This window comes from Trachurus trachurus (assembly GCF_905171665.1).
Source record: "Trachurus trachurus genome assembly, chromosome: 3".
Lineage (NCBI taxonomy): Eukaryota > Metazoa > Chordata > Actinopteri > Carangiformes > Carangidae > Trachurus > Trachurus trachurus.
The window spans coordinates 15,794,467-15,814,464 of NC_139893.1; the positions used below are offsets into that span (position 1 = coordinate 15,794,467).

At 40.1% G+C, this 19,998-nt stretch overlaps 1 protein-coding gene across 1 annotated transcript in view; it reads right to left on the reverse strand.

Annotated features, from left to right (window-relative positions):
* ush2a (Usher syndrome 2A (autosomal recessive, mild)) overlaps positions 1-19,455 on the reverse strand; it is a gene marked incomplete at its 3' end in the record, with an annotated part of 184,671 nt that extends 165,216 nt beyond the window's left edge. Inside the window, exons 1-3 of the mRNA XM_084001543.1 lie at positions 19,247-19,455; positions 18,868-19,086; positions 15,604-15,772 (exon numbers count right to left, since the gene is read on the reverse strand). Coding sequence (XP_083857669.1) covers positions 15,604-15,772; positions 18,868-19,086; positions 19,247-19,446 — 588 coding nt within the window. The 5' untranslated portion in view covers positions 19,447-19,455. The remainder of the gene's footprint in view (positions 1-15,603; positions 15,773-18,867; positions 19,087-19,246) is intronic.
* Positions 19,456-19,998: the final 543 nt, after the last annotated feature.

The following is a 19,998-nucleotide window of genomic DNA, read 5'->3' on the forward strand; positions in this document are numbered from 1 at the left end:
AACCATACGATGTGCAATTTTTCTCCCTCAAGACAAATGGCCGTTAAATCTTCTTCTAACATTGTGATTTCAGTATCTAAAATCGAATCATAATCATGTCAACATAAGCTACAGCTGAAGAATTTGATACACACACCAGTTCTGTACTGCTCTGGTTTGGTTTCTCTTTTCCTCCAAGTGGTATGGCCTTGTTTCCTGTAAACTCAAACTCTCCGTCACATTGAGATTAAAGCTGAAACTGGAAGGCGAGATGGGTTCAGCAGGGTTCAATCCTGGGCCAGCTCGGATATTGAATCTTAACCCCTGCACCACTTGTGGTCTCTGCCACCATTCATGGCTCCATTAGCATTTGGCCTGGTTGCCTATGGTTAGTGATTTCTCCTGCAAAGCCACAACTCACATTAAACCTAACAACATGCACTAACAGCATTCTTGCCGTATATTTTTTTCACATTATATCAGACTATATGAATTTTAACTACAGTTATTTTATAACTTCTGCTATTCTCTGACTGGTGGTTGTAATATTGCCAATGTACTGTATCACCATCTTCTGTTTCAAAAGGCCATCGATGAAATTCACCACACTTTACTGCATCTCTCCTCCTCAAAGACCAGTTTTATTATTTTCCTTTCCTTATTAAAATATTTCCTTCATTTATAAAGGTTTCTGTGCTCTTAGGGAGTTTGAGACACCCTTTCCCTGTGCAAAACCCACCCTGCTGGCAATGTTACCACCTAAGCCTCTCTAAAAGCCCAGGAAAACCCTTAGTGGAAAGCTTTTAGTGATCTGTAGGCTGGCATTTTGACTAAAGCTCTTCTCGATTTTCACACTCCTGCCAAGCCATGGCTCAGTACAGTGTGTGGACAGCAGTGTTTCTTCTAAGCCCACTTTGTAGCTGTGGGCTACAAAAGTAAAAGAGGTAAGGAAAATGAATACATAATATAATATAATATAATATAATATAATATAATATAATATAATATAATATAATATAATATAATATAATATAATATAATATAATATAATAGGTGGATAATAATGCAATGTGATGTATCAAATATTATTTCTTATATACATATACTCCTAATATTTGTGACCAGCATGGAATAGAAAATCACCTGCATGTATTTTACTCTTAAGGATTTACAGACTAAAAGCTTGATTTAATTAGGAAGAGGGAAAAAGGAAGTATCTGCATTATAAAATCTTACACTCATCACATGCTACAATACAAAGCTATGCGGTGAAATGTGGGCTTGTTTGTGTATGAAAAAGATACATAGCTAACTAACAGCTAACCATATGACAGATGAAGAGACAGTGCCTATGCATTAATACCTCCTGATAACCAGGGCCTTTTCCCACGACTTCTATCCAAACCTGCACTGACCTACACTTCATCAGTGTTGCCACAAGAGATTATTTTATACACATAACTGTCATGTTCGCAGAAATAAATTGAAGCCAATTTCTATGAAGCATCTGGGCAGAAATTGCAGATCTTTGTCCCTTTGATGTTAAAGCTCTCAGGCATATAAGCAAGTCTACTACTTCCAAATACACATTCAGCTCATGTTTTGGTTGTTAGACATTACTTCAAAAACTCAACTGGTGAAAGAATAACTCTTTGTTGTCATAATGAAATGTAGATAGGCTGGGACTTGTTGTGGAGTGTGGGGCGTTTCAGACAGACAGCTGTCATAATGCAGTTTCATCCTGAAGCAGTTCAGTTTAGCTGAATAAATGAATAAATCTTTGATTTTGGACAAGAGCCATTATCTAAACATCTGATGTACTGCACATAGTGAAAAGCTTAAAAACAGCATTTTATTGACAGTACATGTGGAACATGGCTGCTCATTTGAGAATCTCAGAGGTGACAGCTTGTGGTCAAATAAATTAAACATTAGAAACCACTCCCGCAAACATATTTTAACACAGTCTGATTAAGTGGAAGTATATGCAGGAGTTTGAATGCAAGTGAAAACTATGATTAACAAGCGGAAGAGATGCCCTTTTTAATTTTCCTTAAGAAGACACCCTTAGATGCATGCAAGAGAGAGAAATACACACCGTCAATAAAAAGTAAAAGTGACCCACACTGTCACACCTAATGCTCCAGTGCCCCTACTACAATTCCCCCTCCTTTAAAACAGTTTGCACCATCGCTCAGTCTAAGGTCTTTATCGACAAACATGAGCAAAGCACCTCTAAGTTATAGACAACAAGCAACTCCAACAGGTCCATTCAAACAGGCTCCACCATATTTCCTTTAATACATTCTCAAATGAAGCATCATTTATACAATGGCTTGTCTGAGTACTTGGCGGTCCTTATCTACTGAGAAATGTGCCTCTATGTTGCCCGGTTGTTTGCCTCCACATGATGCCTGGAGCACAGTGGATGGGTGGCCAGAAAGTGCTGCAAAATGTCTTGGTTTTCATTTCAGTGCACATGCTAACAGCTTTGAGCGCACATGCTGCCTGTACTGTGCATCTCATGCCCCGCAGCTGATCTGGAGATTCTGTGTCTCGTTGATTTTTTACACTCAGCGTGTGCCTGTCTCGGCCAAAATAAACAGAGAAAACACAAGTTGCCAGTTGTATTGACATCATACCAGCACGATCCTATAAAAACAGAATCCTTCCATCATAGTTGTCAATGTCTAGGCTGAATATGAATGCGGCACAGACATGATAAAATATAAATATATATACACAGCTCTGAAAAAAATTAAGACCACTTCAAAATGATCAGTTTCTCTGGTTTACTATGTATAGCCTATACATAGTAAACCAGAGAAACTAAAAAATGTCTTCATTTTTCTCAAACACATTCCTATAGGCATGTGTTTGAGTAAAACAAAGACTTTTGTTTTACTCTATAAACTACTGACAGCATTTCTCCCAAATAAGAAATAAAAAATATTGTCACTTGGAGCATTTGTTAGCACTACATGACAACTGGTCAAAACAACAAAAAACATGCAGTGTTAATCACTTTGAACAATGCAAAGAAAACAAGTTCATCAACGCTATTTTTTTTAACTTAAGAAAAGTCCAGAAATCAACATTGGTGTAATAACCCCAATTTTAAGTAACCTGAGGTGTGCTTGTGTTGGAATTCAACAGACACTGGGATGTAATGGCTGCCATACATACAGAGATGCTGAATTATTAAGAAACATTTGGAGTGGTAATTTTTTTCCAGAGTTGTTATATTTTGGCCTTTTCAACAGCTGGAGGTGGTGGCACTTTACTGAGGTTTTCAATTGTAAAAAAGATAAATCAAAATCCCAGTAACCTATAAACTCCATTGTACAGAGCTGGCAGTAGCAGCAACGCAGCACACACTGCAGCCGGTGTGAAAACACACACATGCTTCTCCGCAGCAGCTTCCACTCTTACACAACGCAGACGGTGTGTTCCCATCGCGAGACACCAGTTTACACTGACTCCACTGCCCCTGTTTGACCTTTATCATGGAAGATCTAATTTCACCTGGCCTTTCCCACAACCACTCAGTCCATGTCCCTCTGAAATCCCTTCTTTACCTCCCTCTCTTCTGCTCCTCTCCTCTTCTCATTCTACAAACACAACCATCCATTCCTCTCAGCCCTTCCCTTATTCCCACCTCCTATCTCCACTTTGTTTCTCCGTACTTCCCTCAATTAATTCCCATCTCCGTGCACATGCCTCTTTCTTCCATCACTCCCTTTTCTGCTGTTTTTGAACGCGGAGCACACAGTGCATGTCTGTACATCTTGCAAGTGGGAACCCCCTCCTCTGTAGCTCGCCCGGCTTTTGTTTTCTTTTCTGAGATCTTCCCCTCTCTTGTTGCCCCTTTCATGCTTGTCTGCTCTCCCTCACCTATCTCCGCCCCTAATCCCTGACTCCCTGTCTCTGCCCCCACACATCCCGCCTCGCCAACCTCTCTCCACCCAGCCCGTCTGCTTTGGGCTGTATTGCCCTGTGACTGACTGACATACCACTCACTGATAACACACCTCATTCCACAGCCAGTGAAGCTGTCAGTGGGGGAAAAGAGAGGCAGCAAATGAGAGAGAGAGAGAGAGAGAGAGAGAGAGAGAGAGAGAGAGAGAGAGAGAGAGAGAGAGAGAGAGAGAGAGAGAGAGACATAAAGAAAGAAATAAAGACAAGCACGATGAGTGGAGTGTAGGGCTTGTTGGATGAATGAGAAAAGCACTACTGTTGACACTGACAAACAGGATACATGGGAAAGACAGTGACACAGAAAGATATATGTATATACTGTAATGAGCAAAAAGAGATGATGTAGCAAGGTCATTGGGAAAGGAAGGGAATGAAGCAGTGAATTTGTAAAAGAAACGCTGGTAAAAGAAAAGAGGGTATTGTGGAGGTTCAGTGGTTAAGAAGCACACCAAATGACCATAATATCCCACATTTAATTAAACTTCCATTGCTCTTTCCTGCCTCTAAACAATCAACTGTCAAGTAAATTAAATGAAAAAACATTGGCAAGATAAAGAATGAGAATGAAAATGAGAAATGGACAGTCAATAGATGGTTGGTACTCTACAGTAACATGTCTGTTAAAGAATATCTTCTTTTGAATAGTTAGGGTTTTTCTACAGTTTGGGATAATCACACTAGGGTTGAATCAAATCAAAAACAGAAACAGTGCTAGTTGAAGTGATACTGGGGCCCTGTCAAATTTCTAGATCAAACAAGTGGCTGATATGAAACAAAATTATATAGCCATAGTGGTGCATTAGGGACCAAGCAGTCCCAGAGGCCGCAGTTGCCAACAAGACTAGAAACAAATTTCACACTGTTTCTATATCAGCTCATGAAGGTTTGATGGTTTTTCAAGTGAGAAAGTGACTTTTAAGAAATGTCATCAATTTAGGGGCCCAAGCCTGAGACGAGCCAGAATACACCCTCACATCAGCAGCTCACTGTTCTGCTGGTCAGTGTGCACCATCATCCCCCAAAAACAGGTGTTATGGCTGCAGCCTTTTTTTTTTAAATGTTGGCTCTCTGTATTGTCTGAAAAAATCCCTTTGGATGATTAAGTTTGATCTGAAATATTGTTGCTGCTCGTTAGTCTGTGAAGATGAAGGTAAATAAACACATGATTTGCTGGACAGTTTAACAACAACTCTGCCTGCCTGTGAACCTCTGTACAAATGCACCAACACATTTTAATACAAGTCAATATATATGAACAGAAGCGATGTGCTTCATTTTCAATTTTGTTAAAAGTTTTATATATTGGGGTATGATGTGTATATTTTACTAGAGTCCATCAATTGCATTTTCCCCTCTGTATGCAGATTTGCATAATCGTTCTGGGACTTTATAGGCCCTAGTGGAAACTCAGAGAACAATGGGTCACAAGAACATTTCAGTCCCTGAAGAAAAGTACCTGGAACTTTTAGCTCTGTACTCATACACAATAAACCTTTGCTGCCACTTTCAATTGCCCCTGACAGATGAATGCTTTTGCAAATAAAAAACCCCCCAAATATTTTTGTCAAGGTAACAAGGTTTTTTTTTTGTAAATATTGGAAAAGGTTTGGCCAAAAACGTATTTAAAAAAACAAACAAAAAAACCTAAATGGCACCCACATTAATTACAAAAATATTCCTGAACCAAAGGAGTGGAGTAAACTGAAATGAATTAAATTACGACTTAATGCATCACAAGCTCTCCCCTTCTGCATCCCTAGGTGCCTTGCCACCTTTCTCTGTCTCTTTCTGTCACTCTCTTGCTCCCCTATCCTGCTGCCTCTCCTTGTTATTCACCCTCCAGGCCTCTCCCACCAACCTTAGTCCTCTCTGCCGCCTCTACAGTATACTTGCCCTTACCCACTATGAACTGTTAGCAGCTCTGATGTACAGCCAATATTCTCTCTATCATATTAGCACGGCTGCAGTGTGTAAAGGAAGAGATAGGAAGAGGAAGAGAGGAGGAGGAGGAATATAAAGAGAGTGAGAGTGTGTGTGAGAAAGAGAGAGAGAGGAGGATGGAGAGGAGACACATTTGTTCTACTCATCTCAGCGCTAAAAGATACAATTACCTCTCACAGCATATTATCCATGTTTTATACCAGCCCAGGGCCCCATGCCTTTGCCTTGCCGTGCTCACCCCGTGTAAGGCCCATATTTTAACACTAGCTATGACAGTTTATTTAAGAAAAGAAAATTGTCCCCAGGGAGATGGAGAGGGAGAGAGAGAGAGTGTGTGTGTAGGGAAAATGAGAGGGAAGGAGGGAAGGACAAAGAAGGTGGAGGGGGAGAGACAATGAAAGGGGGAGAGAATGAGAGATAGATGAGGTAGAGAGGAAGGGAGAAGGGGAGAAAGAGAAAATAATCTTCAGGAAAAAAGATAAAGAGAGAAAACACAGAGAGAAAGAGAGAGAGAGAGAGAGAGAGAGAGAGAGAGAGGGAGGACATATATAAGGTGACACACCAACCTTTTAATAAAGACCATAAGTCTCTAAGACTTTTTCTTTCTGAGCAGAAAGCAAAGGGAAACATTCATGAGAGCATACAAGGAAGGAGAGTCGCATACAGTCACCTACTGCAAAGAGAGAGCAATATGCACAAGAAAGGTTCAGTAACAAAGCCAGTACCCAACATAATGGATCCTCACAAAGTATGATGTTTTTTAATGCTCGAATTTGTTCTGGATTTGGTTATTTTCAGGAGTAATGTAATATTAAGTACATCCTAGTTATCAATCCATTCAAATTATCAATGCATCTTTATCAGTCACTCTCCTGATTCTTTGGGTATCTGCTGTCACAGAGTATCAATCTGAGGCCAGAAGGAAGAAACAGAATTTCATTTTTGACATTTACAAAGAAACTTTCTTTAATGTGGATCAGACACAACACTGGTGGAACCGTTTCCGATCCAAAATGTCAGCGCACAGATTAGAGCATCCTTATCTCTCTCACGATCAGCCCCATGCATGTTATGTGTTTTGTATATTCAGTAAAGTGGGAAGACAGTTAAACAAAAAAGTGATAACTTCAGATGTCAGGTATGTGAAATTTGGTAATAGCTAGTTTGTGTCCTGGTTTGTCGCCAGTTTCTAACTCCAGTACCAGAATCCAATTGCATCCTCATTTTTATTCTGGTTAGTTTCTTTTGCTTTTAATAGGGTTCTTAACCTGTGTCATGAAACTTCTACTTTAGTCTGGATATTTCTACAAAGGACAGGTTAACATAACATATGCTCTTTGGTGGATCCTTTTATCCAAAGCACCTTGCAGCACCTTTGCTGCATACATTTCTTGCTCTTATATCTCAAAGCCTAGTGGGAGTTATACCCCTAACCCTGGCTGTGTTAGTGCCTTGCTCTCACTATTAAGCTGGACCACATCGCACATTGGCACAAAATACTCATGTAAAATAAATAATGAAATGAATTTAAAAAGACAGTAAATCTCAAACCCCACACACACACACACACACACACACACACACACACACACACACACACACACACACACACACACACACACACACACACACACACACACACACACACACACACACACACACACACACTTTCTCCCCCTCTCTCTCTCACTATGTAATTGATGCCAGTCTCGTGCCCTTTCGCCTCCTGTGCCAGCGGGCAGAGGGCTACCATAGAGGTGTCCGTTTCACCCCTACATAACAACCTTGCCTCACCTTCACACACATGTACACAACCACACAGATACACAGAAATGTACTGTATCTAGTGCCCACACATTTGCACAAACACAAACATACAGTACAGCCCACGGAAACTAACATAAAAAGTCCCTCTCCATGCATAAGAACACAGCAATATTTTCTCATTTTAAAGCTGGTTTTTGTACGGTGTTTGGGGTCACTGTCATGTTGGAAAATCCCTCTCCTGCCAAGCTTCTTGAGACTGGGAGTCATCTTTTCATTCAGTTTTTAGTGGGTCCAAGCATGCATTCATATTGCCATCTATAAATCTCCCCTACGCCTTCAACATTCATGCAGGCTCATATTAGTGCACTCCCACCTCCATAACTGTGTTCACAGCAGCGCAACTTGGCTGTCATATTTCAAAGCCTCCTTCAAATCAAGCCTTGGATTCTTCTACCTATCCTCAAGATTCATTGCATGCCAGTATTGAAAATAATATGGCAGCAAACAACACTGACATGGTGGACGATTACATTTTTAAATGCAAGTATCAGGTTTCAGCACAGTTGAATAGTACAACTGTTAAAAAACCAAGGGCCTTCAAGTATTTGTAAGAAAAAATTATGTCAGGGTTGCTTCTCAGTAAGAGTGATGCCTACAACCCAAGTTTTCCAAAGAACAGATCGTTTCATTTCACTCCACCTTTTCAGTGTACAATAGCTACACGTTTGCAGACTACAACCTCCAAAGGATGTGGCCCCAATATGTAGCCACAGCTCACATTTCATAGTGGGCTCTATTCTGTCACGTGTGTGGTCAGCTTCACAGCCAACTTATACAAGCAAATTCATTTTGGTTTCATCTAACCAAAAAATGTGCTGCAAATGTGTTCCTCATTTGACAAAATGTAGTCATGCACTTGTGGGCAGTTTTGCAAGCAACTTCTTGAACTTCATGCGGTGTCATTTGCTGTGATCAGTCACTGAAATCACCATTTTCCACAGTGGCATTTGTGGCATAATTTTTGAGCATGGTCACTGCACCTCCCAACCACTGCTACAACTTCAGCTTATGCTCTGTGGCCAATTGAAGCTCTTGTGCTATCTCCACCCTTTGTGAAGTTTAACAAACTGGTTAACTTGTTCAACAATTCCCAACTATGTGCTGTCATGTTAGACACGACCCAGGCCAAGTAACCTGTGGTGTAGTGTTGCCTTAACTAAAGAGCACAAGAATGGCAAGAAGAAAATTGTTTTTTTTTTGTTTTTTTTTACTTTTATAATGCAAACCAGTCTCAGACAGAGTGGGTTGATGAGGCATGTGCATAAATGCAAAAAAAAGGTACTATGACTATAGTATCAGATTAGTTGGTGCAAAATAGCAGCCTTCTGCCAAGACCACACCAGTCCATATACACACATACACACAGCCAGAGTCTTCCGGTGTAATTGTGCGTGAAAACATTCATTAAGGTCATTATGGCATGCAGTAGAAGCTTTAGCAGCCAAACTGTATAAGAGCAGAGTAGTGAAGCAGATGAGCTGTCAGGGTCTAGAGAACAAATTGTAGATTAGATGGGAACAACTTGTTCACTCTCTGCAATAAATACATAGATAGATGTGCATGTGTGTGTGTGTGTGTGTAATCTTGACTTGACCTTAACTCACAGTGACTCTCAGATACTGACCCACTTACCCCATTTTCATCTTTTCTTGACAGTGCTGCTTCCAACAGGTACGAGCTCTATGAAAGAGCAACCATCCATTTGTGTGTGTGGTCACCACACAGCTCAAGTCAGACTACAGGAGTTTTGAAATCCTCAAAAAAAAATCTCTCAAACATGCACACACTACAAGTTTTGAAAATAATGGCACTGCATGATATTTTAGTGCTGGATAAAATGGGGGGCCAAGCACAACCTAACGTGATCCAACCTCACATAATCTCACAGAGAAGCAGAGGAGGTCAATTAATTGACAACAATTGTCCTGGTGGCCCTGATGTATCTGTGAGAGATTCAAGAAGTTTCAGTTAGACCCATAGACTGTAAAAAGAATGGACGTAGCGTCCGTGACGTCACCCATTGGTTTTGGGGAGTCGTTTTTGTGACTCAAATATGGCGGCCTGGACAGCGCCATGTTGGATTGGCCGGCCGAGAACCGCCGAGAACCCGCCCACTGGCCTCGAAGCAGCTGTCCACGGAGCTGCTCGGGCCTGTCACTCAACATTTCCGCGCCCTAATTGGCCAGAGTTTTAACCTAATAACAGTAAAACGGTAGAGTTTAAAAAAAATTCACCCCCCTCAGAGTGTGTGCGGGGGTAGAAACTATCGATTGAGAAAAAAAAACGTTCTGACACCAGGCTTTTAACATGTTTACTGAGGATGTAAAATCGGCGATTTTAACATGGGGGTCTATGGGGAATGCTCCCTTCTGACACCAGCCCCCAGAGGAAGCCGGGGGGATTGCAGTTTTTTGAACGCGGAAGTGAGCTTCACTTCTCAGATCCACAACTGCCCCCTTGGTTAGACCATGTCTGCAAAGCACTAACATTACCAGATCATCTGGGCTAAACATCAGTCCTAACCAAGGTCCAGGATCAGATTTCTCCTATGATTGTTAGTTGTGGTGAATTTGGGTAGTGTGACCCAGGTAGCAACAGTAAGAGAAAGAGAGAGTGTCCGTGTACAAGTGTGTTCACATTGGTGTTAAATATTAATGCAGCCATGCTTGGTCATGATGGGACAGGTGTGACTGGTTGTCCCTGACACTTTATCATCCAGCAGTTGTGATTTGCTCAGGCACTAACAGAAGGACCCCTCTGGGGGTCCTCCAGGCACAGTCACTCACTGGTACTCCAAAAGATAGTACGCCAAAGCTATTTCAATTGTTAACTCTCTTACTTTCTCTTCATTCTGTCTTTCACCACTGCTCTTCATTGCTCTGTCCTTCCCAGACACTTCTTTTTACTATTTATCTCACTTCTCGTCCTCTTCTGACACCTACTTCTACATTTCTCATTTCACAGCACATCTTTAACTTTAAACTTTGTCCACTTCTCCTTCAAAAATCTTAAAATCACACAGAGTAAAGTACAAGACTGGAAGAGCCATTACACATAAACCAACACAGTAACTATTACAATGTACAAAACTTGAAGATGAAAGTATCTTCAAGTTTATTAAAAAAATATTTTGAATACTGTCCTGTGCTACTTCTACTTGTTCAGTTGTCTGACAGGACAAACACAAAAATATGTACATGTGCACTGAATAGGTGACCACAGACAAAACAAAAATAAATTCCAAAAAACATATAGGCCTACAGTTAAAGGAATACTGGCCTTTCTGGTGACTCAAATATGTTCCTGTAGCAGGCCCCATGCACAGCCATATGACCTCACTACCAGTGCTCCATGGCTGCTTTTTTAAACTGGGAGAGCACTAATCAAACTATACTGACTAAGTTAAAAAAGAACCTCATACAATCCTCTGCCAAATAACCTAAAATATCACTTTAAGTCCAATTAGGTACAAATTTAACAATAATTGCAGATAAATATGTGCTATGTTTATATAATTTCTATAATCTGTACTTATTGTCATAAAACACAAACAGATGCAGTGTCTTCTAAGTCCTTTGGTCCTCTTGTTCTTGTTGATGGCATTTCTGCTTACATTTCCATGCAGTCTGCATAATATAACACATATCCTACAGCTTTTGATGCCATAAATATAATAAGCATACCAAATTATGATCCATTTAAACAAAACACAAATTTCATGGTGTATCAGAGTGTTTCTGCTTTGATATCTGTCCAGAGCTGAGAGAACACAATACAATTTGGGTGTAGAGGCTGATCACAGCTATGAGCTGAAAAATAATTGATAGGTTATCTAATGGGTAACACATGCAGCTCATTGGTTTTAATGAGTGCCACCTTCTTAGCCTTATTATCCCTTCTTTTGTAAATACCACTGCTATATATATATATTTTTTTTTTGGCCACCACACACTACTATGAACCTGGAGACCACGGTGTATCCAACCAGGACCAACATGTTCTGTTAATTATACACAGATCATCAGCCACCATAACACCTGATGCTTATGTAGGAGAGCTACAGATTGGTAATAACTTCTGCAGAAATGTAATAAAAGGTGAGTCCGATTGTAGACTGACTTCGAAGCTATCACTTAACTTCACTGAGCCACATTCCTCGCTTCCCCCATCTCCTCTCCTCTCTCAGTCCCTCCCTCCCCCAGGCAACCTTTTCCTCCACTATTCTCTACATCGTTACCATAATCAGATAAGACAACTACCTAGGGAGCACCAGCATCCCTACAGCACCTTGCTCCTGGCACCATGTGTGTACAAGTGTGCGTGCATGTGTGTGTGTGTGAGTGTGTGTGAATTGCTCCTGGCACTTGGAAACCCGTATTCCTTTTGACCGTCTTTTTTAGTGTTTTGATCTTTTCAAACTGACAGATGACTGGTGTGTGTGTGCGTGTGTGTGTGTACTGTATGTGTGTAGGAAAGGTTTCTAAATTACCCAGCTCCTATAGGGTAATGTCTGTATTGTGGCTGACAGGTTGCTACAAATTACCACTGAACAGTGTGTGTCTGTGTGTAAGAGAGCGAATAAGTGTGTGTGCATGTATGAGAATGGGAGTCTGCGAATGGTGTTTGACTGTCAAGGATGATTATGTTATTCTTCTGGATGGTCAAAGCAGATCACATCACCATACCATTAAACAAAAGACAGGCTGATTCACAATAATGCACAAACACACAAAGTTTCACAACACCTCCAAGCCACACCGACACAACACACTTTTAGCACAGTGCCGACAGGCCTTTTTCCATGCCTAGATGGACATATAGAACAACCATAAATACTACTATGGACATATATAAAACCGTGATTCCCACAGGGCATAAACATATGGCGTAAACACACACACACACTCGCTTACAACTGACCCATCAGCAACATTACATTTAGCCAACGACACGTTGCACTGCCAAACTACTGTACCAGACATCAACACCAATCAGCCAGCCTGTAGACTTAACTGTCAAGTCCACTTTAATGGATAGGTAAGATAATTTTACTTTAAAGAACTGGTCATTGGACGGGGAGGGGCCAATAAAAAATATACAGTACAACAATTTGAACGGTAGAAGTACAATCCAAGATCTGAATTGCACAGATCCTCACCACAGATGTAGTTGAACCGGCAATTGCATGATCATGTCACTGGCTGAAGGCCTAATTCTCACATTTCTGCATCCTCTTATTCTATACTACTCGGCGTAATTTCCTGAGGGGAAGTTGTGACTCATATCTTTTTGTCACTTTCATACTTCTATTGGCTGTTTGCACTTGCCACCCCTCTTTGCCCTTAGTGCTGTCTTCTGTTTACAAATTGTGCCACAACCAATCTAACTGTTTTGTGTAGTTCATATCAAGTGTGTTTGTTTGGACAGCTGTGTCATTTTTAAGTACTTTAAGTAGAAAGGTCAGCCCCTGCTAACCAGCTAGCTCTGGCTCAGCTCACTTTGCGTTTCCTTGACTGTAGGTAAGTCTTTCATCCCGTGGCGGGACTCAAAATATAGCTTCTTTTGTTGACACAATAGTTTATCTAAAAAGTACATCTGATGCCTTTTATTTTCTCTGCATTTTGGACTTCTATTTTTATCTTTCAAACCATGAATAATTTGGTGGCTTGAAAAACACAAGGAAGTGGGTTTAACAGTAAAAACTAATTAGCCTTATACTTCTCAGAAAAAGATGATCAACGAGTCTTGAGATGGACTCTTATTTGAGAAACATTTCATTGTCTAATTTTTTTTTTTTTAAATTGTACTATTTGGTATAACCTTAATTTATATTTTAAGATCCTATCTTGGTTTGACATTTTGGAAAATGACCTATTTTGATTTCTTGCAGAGGTTTAGTTGAGAAGAATTGACTGATACCATTCTCATGTCTGTACATTGTATATGGCGCAATAGTGAGAAGTGATTGGCTTATTTTACCACAAAAGCAGGAAACAAGTGGAATTGGCTAGCCCATCAATACCTCCCATTTGTTTAATCCAACCACACACAGAAATGTAAGACCAGCAATTTGTAGATTACTGTAACTAAATGCAGCGTGCAACATACTTTCCAGCATTTCCTGGAGGGTTTTTGCTGAGAAGCATCTCTCAGAGATACCAAATTTACATGGACTATCCCTTATTATGTAAAACTGCACATATTAACATATGGAACAGTTTGTAGATTTAAAGGTTTGGGGATTTTTACAACGTGAATTTAATTACCATCCCCTTTAACATGGGACAAAATGGCAGGGGCAATAAAAAAAAAGAAGGTTACAGACAAAATGTAATTAGGCTCATTAAAATCCATGCAGGCTTAATCACAATTTGAGCTAAAATGTTATACAGACAAAAAGTAAACACATGGGCAATTTAAGCTACATGCACGAGTGATAAAGCTTGACATAGTGACCATGTCTTCTCCCCTAGTTGCCCCTGTATTATTCAGGGATGTTGAAAGAGGAAGATTGTCCAGTGGAGCAATTTGTAAAATGATACTCTTCAACAGACCAAAAACACATGCACACATACACAGATTCACTTGGGGCCTCTCCCCACTTCACTAGCTGCCATTTTAGACTTATCAGAGCTCATGAAAGCCCATTTTTGTCTGTGCTGACCTTACATTTCTTATTTCTGACACCCTCTAAAATTTCTAGTTCATGTACCACTTGGCTCAACTGCTTCTGAGAAAAATACGAAATATCTTCCACAGATTTGTGTGATAACAGTTTTTGTGAATATGATAATAAACCTGAAGGTTTATTCTTTTTTTTCTTTAATTTTTGTCTTTGTATTAAGCAAGCCATTAAATACCAAACAAGGTTCACCATAATAACAAACAGGCACAAACTTCTAACTATCTGTTAGAAAACTTCATATAACTTATCCACCACCCTCACATTCTGACCCAGGAGAAGCGTCACAAAGTAGGGTTAAACACCAAAATCCTAAAGGAACCACCAAATACTCAAAAAATACTCAGCAGCTTCATATATCACTTTCTGTCCTTCACACAGACCCTAAAATATAAATACAACAAAATAAAATAAAACAAGTAAAATTCTGAATTCCACTGGTTTCACAGCCATTTTTCCAACTGGACATTCATGTGTTTAAAATGTTGTGTTGAAAGGACAAGGCCCAGTCTGTGTGTGTATGTATGAGTGTCTGATGTATGTGTGTGTGTGTGTGTGTGTGTGTGTGTGTGTGTGTGTGTGTGTGTGTGTGTGTGTGTGTGTGTGTGTGTGTGTGTGTGTGTGTGTGTGTGTGTGTGTGTGTGTGTGTGTGTGTGTGTGTGTGTGTGTGTGTGTGTGTCACTGGCCCCAGCAGCTGTGGCAAGGCAGATGTTTACCAGCATAATTACCACTTGCTTGCTGAGAGAAGAAAAAGATGGACAGAAAATGAAAGAGAAACACAGGCAGAAGAGGCTGGAGAGACAATGGTTTCATAAAAATAAAAAAAGAGATTATTCCACTTTCACACCTTGATGGCAACATTAAAACAAAATCTGAGGGTGTGATGTCTCTAAGGTAGAATGATTGAATTCCCTAAAACACACAGACAAACACACACACAGCCGCATATAAACTTATTATATAACTTACAATCATCTGCCTTTCATAGCAATGGCAGGGCAGTTACTGTTCATACCAACATGGTCACCCCCAAAAACTTGAGATTTCTTGGGGCACCGTTTAGCTCAGTGCAGGCGCCCCATATGCAGAGGCTGTAGTTTCCTGTCTCTATTGACTGTACTATCAATTTTTTAAAAAAGCCTAATAAATATACTATAAAATTATTAAAATAATAATAATAACATGAAATGTCTTACCTGCAAAACAAGATGTGTCCACCTCTCTAGTGCAACCCTGCCCTCTGTTCTGAAGCTGACAGTCAGGGTAGTCTGACTTCTCGTCTGAATGTACCGCAGGGTGACGGCCTGCTCGGACACGGTCACAGAAAAAACCAGCTGCTCTCTTAAGCTCTTCTCTAGCAACATCCTGAGGGAAACAAGAACACACACATATTTGGCAATGAGGAGCTGTTATAGCTTAACTCAGAAAACAGAGGGTAGAGTGGACTCCACTACACACAGTCTCTCATTCTGACATTTACACACAGAATATCAATATTTTACATGACTGCTAGGTTTTGCTGCTACACTGGTGCAGACAGACACCCTCCACCCGCCACGTGTCATATTAACCTCCATCACTGACATTTTATGGGAAATCATGGCTTTTATGAACCCACTGTAGTCGCCCTATAAATCACAGAGATATATGCATGAGAATGTATATACATTGGCACATGCATCTGAAAGTGTGTGCTTGTGGGAGGAGGTAGATGGGAAGATGGATGGATGAAAGGCTGGAGAGAGTAAGTAAGTTACATGTAAATCATTGGGATTAGTTGGCTTTAAAAAGCTTCTGTTTTCTAAAGTGCCTTTAATTTAGTAAAAATCCCGTTTGAAATAATTGTAAAATAGGGTTGGACATTTACACTGATTTTCTGAACCAACATTCAATTACAATATCTATTTTGTTTGGCTATGAATGAGATAACAGACGCTATAATAAGTCTACTTCTATCCTGGTGCATTATTAAAAATATTCATGTTTACAATTGGACCCCAAAGCAGTTACAATACTACTCTGTCTGCACTATGTATTAGACAGAGGTGAAGTGCTGTTTGTTGTACTAGAGTGCACATTTGGTCTAACTGCGGCCCGCTTCAAAGGGTATGACCAAGTTTACGTGAGTTTACCGACTCGTCTTGAGCAAACGAAGCCGCATTGGAAACATCCATCCACAGCAGAGGCTGCTATGCAGACAGATGTCAGGTGAAGCTAGCAGGCTAGGCTAGCTTAACTATTCATCTCCATCTCCCCTTCTTTTTCCCTCTCACTTTTCTTCTTCTTTAAGCGCTTAAAACCGTGTACAATTCTTCTCTGTGTATGTTGATCACCTGGAGAAACAAGCCGAGCATCGTTCCTGTGGCTCTGGCAGGCGACACCTATGATCACGTGTCTAGATCTCACATCAGCTTTACACATCTAGTGTAAAACCTTTTATTTTGATCTACAGAGCGTTATGAATTCGATATTGGATCATTCAAATGTATATATGGACATTTAGTACATATTGCGTACGTACGGGTTTTTACGTATGGGCTAACCAAAATAAATCGATATTCATGATGATAATACCCCAATAATGTTAACTCATCTTTAACTTAAGTGGAAATGAAGCCATACTAAGGTTTGTAGGAACAGGTGGATGGCTCTGTTCATTGTTCAAATGAGGGGAGGGTTGTGAAATCACAGTGAGGGGGAGACACAAAGAGAGAGGGGTGAGGAGAGACGGACAGAGGTGAGGATAGAGACCTCCTTTCATCTGGCTTCTTTGATGGCAGCCATGATTGTCTCTACAACAAAAGACTGATAGCCAGTGACAGCACCAGAAAGAGAGAGAGGGAGAGATATTACTTCCATTCAAATGCATTCAGCCATACAGGTGTCATGTTCGGCAGACCAAGACAACAAGACTTGTCTGTCATCCGAATCCTCAGACAGACAACTTCACAAACAAATCACAGCATGAAATATAAAGGAGAGGTTTGATCTCTGTTATATTCCCAATCTCAGAGTTAAATTTCAGTGACAGCAACATTTAAATGAGGTACTAGAATAAACATGCAATCTGTCTAGTGCTGGGTTACAGTCACATTTATCTTTTGAGCACTGAATATATGAATTTTGACCTTTTTTCTTGAAAACCCAACAAACCTAAGACGTCACATTAACATTAAATCATTTCCTCACTGGCCTAAACCTTGTTTTTATCATCATGAAAGCAGCCATTCCAATATAAAATGGCAGTCTAATAACATTTTACTGCTTAACTTTACATAGGTATCAGGGTAAGTTTAACTTATTTAGGTAAAGTAAAAATGTAGTTCAAATGTGGCCCAGGACTTTTGCTGCATGTCATCATCTCTCTCTCCTGTGATCTTCCTGTCTCTTTCCCTCTTTCTTCTTCATTGTCATAATAAAAGACAACTCAAAGTTCGGTTTCTAGGACTTGGGCGTGTGTGAAAAGACTTATACAATCTGTCTCTTCAGGGACCTATGTGAACTATGTTGGTTAATTGTGAGTATAGAGTGAAGTGAATTCACCTTTGAAGCCTGCCCCTCATCTATGCTAGAGGTTAAAAGGTCAATGCTGTATTAGCTCTTATTAGCATCACACACCCAAACCTCAAAATGAACAGTTATTGAGTTGCATTGTGGGTAATGCAGATAATTGTTATGACAAGGAAGACATATGCATGACATTAAAAAAGAGTTCGGCTGCACTTTAATTTTAAAACTGTCATCATGAGTCGAGCAATTCCGCTAATGATATTTTACTAAATATAGTTCACTAAGTGTTTGGACGAATACAAACCGAGATAACAAGTAGTTTAGGCTGTTTTTAGTTTCATGAGAAAGCACCTTGTTAAAGCAATCCACTCTAAGTGTTGTTGCACAGAGGAAGAGAGAAGGTTGCCAATCAAAGTCAACTGATCTCTTTCAGTGTGTGTGTCTATGTGCCTTGTGTGTGCATGTGTGTGTGAGTGTGATTGAAAGCTGATCTGAGAGTGTGTAACTCTACCAACTCAGCCCTGGAACATACTGCCACATCCCCTCTCTCATACACACACACACAACATGTGTAAGTAGGGCATGACAGTATGTTGTTGTTGGCTTACATTTCCTGATGGTCATAATGACCTGATCAGACCTCATGTGCTTCTTGTTACATGGATTAATATCACAGGTTTCTCTTGTCAGAAATAATATAAAATCATATTCAAGATCATATCCAAACAGATGTTTTACTAAATGCTAAACATGAAGCATCATAGTATATCATACATAATACTACAAAACTGAAACAACTATCTGCATTACTGCAACTCTATTATTTCCTCTCAGTCACTCCATTTTCTTACATAAAGTAAACTTCCTAAAAAAAACTATTTTCTCAGATTTTTTCTGTTAAAAGATGGCCTTCAACTATGATTCTTATCTTTTACAAAAATGTAACTCACATCTCTTCAGAAGAGCTCAGTTTTATCCACACTGCCAAGGTGAGGGAACCCAACGCTCCTAGTTTCTGTGAGGGGGGAGAGACCAGACATCCGTTCGGGGCTGGCTGAAACAGCACACTACTAGATCCACCAGAAGGTTCCTCTGACCCTGTAGATGTCCCAGTCTCGGTCTCAGTCCCGGGACGAGTGTCATTTCTGTCTTCAGTTACACAGGTTCCCCTGATGGAATGACATTAAAATATGTTCATGTTTTGCTTCAAGGAGACCTTATCACTTGCAAAACTCAAATACATCTATCTTTTTAATCATTATTATTTTGCATTGAGATCATGATAAATCAAGTATCTTAAAAGTATTAATATGATTTTGATTTACTTACCTGTGCGCATGTAACAGCAGTGGGGCATATGGTGGTGTGGACGATCTATACGGACACTCTTGGATACAGAAGGCCTGATAACATGACAGTAGGTCAGTCTGGGAGGATGATGACTGACAGTAGCTGCTCCGCTCTGGAACTCCACAGGTGGATCGAGGTGGAGAGGTGGACACAGGTTTGAAGGCAGCGATGTTCTCCATTTGCGGAAAATTACCCTAAGAAAGTAAGAGATGGACATGTGATCGTTCTATTTGAAATGGGGGTATTGCCACTTTTGTTTATTTGTTGTGGAGGCGCGTTGAGACATTTGGAAACAATAATGACTCCACTGGATCTAATTAAAAATGTGACTGACTGTTATGATAAAGCACAGTACACAGCAAAATTTAAAATATATTAGGACAGGGGTTTTTAAATGAAAAAACAACTAATATGAATTAAAAAGGCAGATAAAATATTTGGACATTTTTGTAGAGGCAGTCATTTCAGTAGTAGACATTTTGATAAATGAAAAGTAGAGGGGTGAATAATGACATGAACTCTGACTGAATCTCATTCAGCTGTGTCGGGGTCCTGGTGTTGTTTACAGTAGCTCACTGGGAGCCTTGATTACAGCAGAGCTATCGTTACTGTGATTAGTAACACCTGTGCTTGTCCTACTATGACAAGTTAAAACATCTGGGAAAATTCTGTTCAAGACCTATAATGAATACAGTACATTGTCTTTTTAACAGCCCACTGGCTTTCAATCA